At 41.5% G+C, this 7684-nt stretch overlaps 1 protein-coding gene across 5 annotated transcripts; it reads right to left on the bottom strand.

The window, feature by feature from the left end:
• Positions 1 to 253: 253 nt before the first annotated feature.
• LOC103373760 (galectin-3-like) lies at positions 254 to 5711 on the bottom strand. Of its 5 annotated transcripts, none has more exons than XM_008303730.1 (6): positions 5650 to 5711; positions 3549 to 3595; positions 2834 to 3466; positions 2668 to 2756; positions 2388 to 2559; positions 254 to 658 (listed from the first exon to the last, which is right to left on the bottom strand). In XM_008303730.1, the coding sequence occupies exons 2-6, from the start codon at positions 3588 to 3590 to the stop codon at positions 476 to 478; spliced, it is 1119 nt and encodes a 372-aa protein (XP_008301952.1). In that variant the 5' UTR covers positions 3591 to 3595; positions 5650 to 5711; the 3' UTR covers positions 254 to 475. The 5 variants fall into 5 exon arrangements, with proteins under 5 accessions (XP_008301952.1, XP_008301954.1, XP_008301955.1 ...); XM_008303732.1 differs by having other exon boundaries at positions 257 to 658; positions 3585 to 3595; XM_008303733.1 differs by having other exon boundaries at positions 262 to 658; positions 2834 to 3364.
• Positions 5712 to 7684: the final 1973 nt, after the last annotated feature.

Below are 7684 nucleotides of genomic sequence, written 5' to 3'. Positions count from 1 at the left end.
ATGAGGTTGAGCATTTTTAGGAAAAAAAAAGAGGAAATTCTCTGACTCCAGCTTCTTAAATTAGAATTTTTCTGATTACTTTCTGGTTACAAGAGAAGCAGCCCCACATCATGATGCTGCCACCACCATAACTGATTAATTGATAACTGATTAATGAGGTTGAGCAATTTTTAGGGAAGGAAAAAAAAGTAAATTCTTTGACTCCAGCTTCTTGAACTAGAATTTTTTGACAATAAATTAAATATCTTTTGGGTTGATATTTCTCATCTTAGGCTTTGGCAACACTTATTCTCATTTTTTATCCCATTTTCTTACATTTTATAGACCAAACAGCTCACTGTTTAAAAAAGAAAATAATCAATAATGAACATAATTGTTATCTGCAGCCCTTATTATGATGCCAGATCAGTTCACAGCATCCTGGGCGAGTCTATAGTTGTTATTGGCGTCAGTAAACACAGCCACAAAGACACAGTTAGCTCATCAGATTAGTCACCTCTTTGCGCTGCCGGTTAAACATAACAGTTATTGATGTTATTGAGCGACATGAGACCCCCACTGACCTCCAGGAGCCTCCCTGCAGTATAGCAGCTCCCTTATCTAGGACTCGCCTGCACAAGCGACTGTCCAACCCCTTCCATCTTTTCCCAGCGTTAGCCTGACGTTAACCATGAGAAAGTGACCTACAGTCAGTCAAATGCAGCTCTGAAACATCAAAAATCCTTTGACAATGATGTTATTAGTTGTGGTTAGTTCCACTTTATTAGTCGTTAGTTTTTATTAGTATTAACGATGTATTTGTTTACTAAAAATTCCCATATGTGCTGCCACACTTGGTTCAGCTGCTTTGTGCTGTAAGACGAGCTCTGCACGGACGTGGTCATGATTTATTGATCTTAGCTTCGTGCTCTCTCAGAATTAGGAGAGCATCAAGGAACTCTGGGGGAGTTCAAGTAACCCTGCTTGCCTGTGGGGTTCCTGGAAGAACCTTTGAAAGCTCAGTTCAGTGAATATGTTACTGGAGGAACCTCTAATAACTCAAACAGGGTTCCTGGAGGGGGTTTGTGTAGATTTATGTAAAGATTTAACTGACTTGTCACCTTTATGTCATGCTGTTTTATTCATTTTATTTTTATTTTTATATTTATTTTTTATTTTCTTTTTATTCATTTAATTTTTGAATAAATTATGGAGCTCTGTTGAACAATAGCAGAGATTTTAATGCTATTTTTAGTAACTGGTTTTGCATGTTTGAGCAAATTAGGATCTTGTCGGCTTTTTTTCCAGACATAATTGTGTGTAAATAACTCTGAACACTAAGCTTCCTATTTGTCTAAATGTGAAAATAAGGAGAAAAATGTCTCAACTTTATTTAGAAACATCTAAAAATGTTCTATTTTTTCTATTTTTACAACAACAAATAATAATAATACAGTTGATAATAATGACTTCTGAGTGAAACTGTCGTGTCCGTCAAGTCTCTATATTGTATGTCTCGTCTTTGCTGTTTTGTTTTTTTTTTAAATCACGTCACCGGGTGTTTCTGTTCCAGTTTTACTTCCTGCACCTGTCTTGTCTCACCTGTTCCCTGATGACCTCCCCGCACCTGTTTCCCATCTCCCCTCATTACCTCGTGTATATCAGCCTGTGTGTCTCGTTGCACTTCACAGTCCTCGTACCAGCGTTACTCATAGTCAAGTCACAGCCTGTTTGCTCTCGACCTTGCTTTTGGCTTTTGGACCTTGCCTCTTGCCTGACGATTTTGGATACCTTTGCCTGTGGATCACGACCCTGATTCTGTTTCTGGATTTTGCCTGAGTGACTGTCCACCTGTGTACCTAAACCTGCCTTTTTGCCTGAACCGTTCTGAGTCCAGCATTTGTGTCCACCTGTCTGTCAAGTCAGTTCATGACAGAAACCCCAAACCGCTCCAAATAGTTCTTTGAATACCTTTTCCTGGAGTAACCTCTGCTGCAGGAGTTCCTCAAGAAACCATTTTTTAACTCAAAAGGTTCCTTCACAGTGGCGGAAGACGTTGAGGAACCCCAAGAGGTTCCTTGAAGCTCTTCTACTTCTAAGAGTGTTTTGGAATATTGATTATACGGAAAACAGGAACAAATTTTCAAGACATGCTATAATATTTTCTCATTTTGCCTGGATTTTGTGCTTTCTGCTACATAACTAAAGAGATTTTAACCACAACTGGTGCATAAAAGCTCACCAGAAGGAAGGAAATGAGGTGTTTCATGGTGAAAATTTCAAGACCCCTGTAATGTGCCTCCCCAGTGCTCATGCAAAATCTGCACCCCTGCATGCTACACATCTTTACAGCATCTTTAGTTGATCCGTTTGCTGCCTTCTGTCTGATTCTTGTCTCTGCTTCTCACCTCAAAAGGGCTCCCGAGGGCGAAGGGGAAAGGCCCCTTTAGGTCCCTCTCCTCGGCGCCCCAGCGTTCGCCCAGTTTGTGGTTGCGGACCAGAACCTGTTTCCCGCCTTCGCTGAAGCGAGGGTTGATGTGGAAGGCGATGTCGTTGCCTCTCAGGAAGTTCACTGTGAACCTGCAGGAGACCCACATTTAAATCCTTTATCAGTTTTTTTTCTAGTTTAGCAAAAAATTCAGTCATAAAGATTTAAGAAAACAGTATATCAGCATCAGAGCAGCTTACATCCTAGCGTTGGGCTTCACATGGCCCAAGATGGTCATCATCATTTTGTCGTACACGCCTCGGGCCAGGTTCAAGTTGTACGGCACGCTCTGGACAGCAAAGAGACGGTCAGACAACCCGACAGCCAACCAGCAGCGCTACAAGATGCACACATTCCTTCACTCACTAGAGGCCCAGATGTGGGCGGGAGCCAGTGCTGAGGCACGAGGGATGGGTTCTGTCCAGGCCATCCGGACTGTCCCGGGTTATAGGGCCAGCCGGGGTGGGCGGGCCAACCGGCTACACCTGGACGGATGGTCGCAGGTGCAGCTGCTGGGACTGGAGTCGGCACCGGAGCTTGGATGGGGGCTGGTGGCTGGGCCGGCTGGTACTGGGTGTTTGGCCAGCACGGCTGACAGGGGTTCACTGGAGCCGGGACCTGAACCGGAGCCGGAACCAAGGTGGCAGCCGGTGCAGGAGCCGGAGCTACGACTTGAGTGGGGGCCGGAAGGGAAATGGGAGCCGGAACCGAGACCGGAGCCGGTTGCGTCGCGGGCCAGCAGGGTGTATTGGGCTGCCCAGTCCAGCAGGGGGCTGGCTGGGCGGGCTGACCGGGCCACGCAGGGAACCCAGCTCCAGACTGGGGCAGAGTGGGCCAGAGGCTGCTAGACTGTGGGGCAGAACCAGGCGGGCAGCTGCCACACAGAGGGTCAGAGTGCTGAGCCAGAGGAGGAGAGGGGGAGGGCGGAGAGAGAGGAGGGTCAGGAGCGTGGACGGAGATCCGAGGGAGAGCGAGCGTGGACAGGACGGACGACACCAACTTGTAGCCGCAAACATAAGCAAAGATCAAGCGTTTATATTTAGAGGGAACAACGAGGAGAAAACCTGTTTGTGGTTCTTACCAGTGTGGAGATCTGAGAGTGTGATGAGGTACTTACATCCATGCTGCCTGCAAGAACAACAGCACTTTACTTGTTTTACAGGGTTTTTTTTAAATCACAAACAAACCTCAAAAGACAGAAAAATCCATACAGAAGTAAACCAATCTCAGTCTGCAATCACAAAAGAATTTAAATGTCCATTTAATGGATATAAACTAAAACTACAAAAGCTGCTTGAAACTGTATGAAATGTCCTCACCTGTTTCTCATAACGGTGTACATACAGTGGTGGAACGTAGCTAAATGTGTTTATTTAAGTAAATTTAACTTTAATTCTGAGCATTTCATTTTTTCTGCTACTTTTCTATCCCCCACTCCACAACATTATGAGGAAAATATTGTACGATTATCTAGTAGCTTCCGTAACTTTTTATTCTTCTTTTTTGCACATGAAACATATGAAGAGCTCATAAAAAATCATGTTTTGTTTCTAGTTAAGCTGCCATATTAAGGATTAACATAAGCTTTATTAACTCCTGATTGGAAACTCATAAGCTATAAAGTAGTTAAATCACCTTTACTAGTTTCAGTAATTAAGTGATTCTGCATAATCAGTACGTTTACTTTTGCTATTTTCAGTATATTTTGACTACTACTGACTTTTACTTGTAGCAGAGTATTTCTACCCTTTGGTACTTTTACTTAAGATCTCAGTACTCCTTCCACTTCTACATACAGAACCTGCACAGCTGCGAGCTTCGCCGAGCTCCAGAGAGAAGAACTAGTTCTCTAGGCGTCCACCAGAGGACTCTACAGCTTGTCAGGATGTCAAAGTGGCAGCACATGTCAACGCTGGAGGACCGATAAATAGTGAACCACGAGGAATGCGCTAACAGACCACAGAAAACACCCTGAGTCATGCAGAAGCATAATGGTGCATTGATTCTGGATTTTATCTGGTACTTAAAGAGGAATGTGCAACAACAGGGATTCTCTGGTGTCCAGCTTAACATACAGATGTTCACGTGAGATCCAGCTACAGAATTATTTAAGTATTTTCCTCAGGTCACTGGAAAGAAATGTGTTGTTGGTTAAAGGTGCTTCAATCAGTAAAATGGGTCACGTACATGGAAAATAAGGCAAAAAATATTTACCATCGAGGCATGCTTATGTGTAATGGGTATATATATATATATTGACCTTGTTATCAGGGACGGATCTCCACAAAACACTAAAATCTGTTCACCACAAAACCAACCAACAGTGAAGCCTAGAAGAGAGCTGCATGTATAGAACTGGACTTATATCCAGTAACTGCCATTTGTCTTGCAGAACTTTTTCTGCATTTATTTGAGGTCGAGGTGCAAGAAGTTCTGACCAATCACAAAGTGCTCATTAAAGAGTGTGTATAGAGTGTCAAAATTCATCTATTTTTAGATGTAAATTATCTATTTGTACATGATTCATTAGTTAAAATGATTTAGGTTTAGCTGTGGATTTAATTGAAGACTGTCAACTGCTGAACAACGTCAGACTGAACCAGAATCTGGAGCCAAAAGACTTAAAGTAGAGGCTGGATGGACACAGCGGGAGTTTTTTAAATGAATAAAAAAGCATAACTTAAGCAACTCTTCCAGACTTTTAATCCACTGCGAGCTACATAAAGAGCTTTTTATTACTATTATTATACTGCATATAAGTTCTCGTGTACTTCTATAAAGTAGGTTGGCCTGCACAAGAAATAATAAAAGTGAGTGACCAAGAAATAAAAAAAATTGGTTTGCAGCAAAAAAGGAAAACTGAACAGAACACTGAACCATCTCAATGTGACTAATTGTCTCAGCACGGCATGAAAATGGTCTGGATCTGCCGTTGGTATGTACTCGTATATCATCCCTGTCAAGAATGATCAGCAGCTTGACTGCTAAGCTACATGCATCAAAATGAATTATATGCTTATATTTGGATCACATACATCTTGTGCAGGAGATTTAGGCATCACTCACTAAGTCGTCCCAGGACTCAGATGCTACTTCATTTGAGTTCAATCCATCAAAATATGAAATCTTTTGTAAAGGCTGCAACAGATAAAATAAGAAGAAGAAGAAGAAGTAGAAGTTACCTTTCCTTGTCTTTAGTCCTCAGGTGCACTCAGAGCAGGCTGGTTCTGGTTCTGGTCAACAAGTTGGCAAAGAAAGTGTCCTTTATAGCCTCAGGTTGTGGCTCCTCCTCACTTCATCACTCCACTGTCACCATAACGACACTCCCAACGTGTCCAAATAAATGTGAAAACATATGATGAGATGGATTCATTAAAATGCAGCAAAGAGGATTTCAGTTCTGTCCCTTTTTTTATTGTCCACAAGTTAGTTAGGTTTCACGTGTTAGATGGAAGTTATGATGGTGTTTAAGTAATAAAATGCAGAGAAAGACGGTGTGCACAACATGACAAAGTTGGGATTTCCAAGCTGAACTTTCTCGACATAGAGCCAAATGTACTCTCTTTATTTACCTGAATCCTGCCCGGTGACAACACAATGACTGGTTTCTGTGCTGATGCTGGTGTCATGGGACTGTGCAACGTTCACAACGCCACACGGAGTAACACAATTAGGACTTAGTTGCTGCTTTCTGAAATGATTCACAGCTGAAAGGCCAGACGTTGCTGCTCGGTTCACCTCCAGGTTAACTCAGCCAGCTCACTTCAGACGGCGAAGCTCCGACCTCTGATTGAATATTCTTCTCCGGATTATGACTTTACAGCAGATGAAGTAACAGTTTGGCTGTTTTTTGATAAACAAGAGGCCAAATAAATCTCCGTGTAATCATCCGCTAAATCTCCACGGCAACAGCATCCTAACAAATAACACTTACATACGTGGATTCACACAAGTGCAGCGGTTGTCCTCGCCCGCCTTATTAGATTAGTCATTATCTGAGCTGAAAAATGTCAGAAATTGCAGAACCGCTTAGAATGATAATCCTCCGAGAACTCCACATCTCACATTTATCCTGCTCGGCCTCTAATTTAAAACTCCATCCGCTGACAAAGAGGAGAAATCACATCATTTTGCACTAAGTTCTGCTGACAGAGTTTGATCCTTTTCTTTCAGGTAAGGAACCACTGAGGATTTTTCACCTTCAAAAAACACATTCAGCCTGCAAAGTATAAGCAACACACCATCACACTGGGTTTTTTTTTTTTTTAATCAGGCAAAAGCTGACTTACATGCAAATGAGTGCAGCCATTGATGCATTAAATTTAGTCCAGGTGCAGTCCACTTTATTTCTCACACGCAGCTTTTTCTGTACTTTCCTCGGGGCCGGCAGTTTGGAAAACAGTTTCCTGATTGCGGGTTACTGCCTCACAAACCAGGACAGGAACCTGATTCCACAGATACAAGTCACTGCTTGTTGTGTAGCACATCTAAAGTGTTTTCTAGTAAGACAGGATATGATATTAGACCTCATGGTGTTATTAATGGTGTAATTTTACCAGAATAATTTACATATAGAGATAAAAACCCTACAAAAATTACTAAAAAAATACTACTTCACCTGATTACAATGCGTAACACACAATGTAGAATAAGTTGTAATAATAGAGCTCAGACTCTACGTATTATAAACTACAGATCTAAAACTAACTAATATAGATATTGAAACTAAGATGCTACAGATTTATTAAGTATGGAGATTGAGCTGATGAATTTACAGCTAAAGTTTTGATGCAACAAAAACTTAGGTTTGTTATCTTTATTCCTCTAACACCTACATACTTCCCAATACAATGTTTTTAGTCATATTTTTGCAGTTCCTTATTATTATTGTTGGTTCAGTTCAGTTTAGTTTTATTTATATGGCGCTAAATTCATAACATATGTATCTCACGGTGAAGACCTTCCAGAGTTTACTCAGAAAAAAGGGAATAAAACCAAAGTTTTCTTTTGAAGTTTCTTTGAGCAAACACAAAAAGACACAGTGGGAATAAAAAAAAAGACTTTTACATTCAATTTTCTTGTTATTATCATGATCATCTTGAAAAAAAAAGTAAGACACAAAACTGTCCCATAGAAGTCCAGTTAGCATAACTGATGCAACAGTAAACATGTCAACCAAGCTAATGACACAACAGCTCAATTACCCCCACAACGCCC

Source organism: Stegastes partitus, unplaced genomic scaffold (assembly GCF_000690725.1).
Source record: "Stegastes partitus isolate 25-593 unplaced genomic scaffold, Stegastes_partitus-1.0.2 Scaffold2059, whole genome shotgun sequence".
In the NCBI taxonomy this organism is placed as follows: Eukaryota; Metazoa; Chordata; class Actinopteri; family Pomacentridae; genus Stegastes; species Stegastes partitus.
The sequence above is the reverse complement of the archived record's forward strand: the minus strand, read 5'-3'. Positions and strand labels throughout refer to the sequence as shown.

Bases quoted from the DNA above. Each gene is read 5' to 3' on its own strand.
- LOC103373760 (XM_008303730.1), bottom strand. From the start codon at position 3,590: ATGGATGTAAGTACCTCATCACACTCTCAGATCTCCACACTG. The intron at 3,467-3,548 runs GTAAGAACCACA...TGCGGCTACAAG, and splicing joins ACTCTCAGATCTCCACACTG to TTGGTGTCGTCCGTCCTGTC. The intron at 659-2,387 runs GTGAGAAGCAGA...GGTTAACGTCAG, and splicing joins CCCTCGGGAGCCCTTTTGAG to GCTAACGCTGGGAAAAGATG.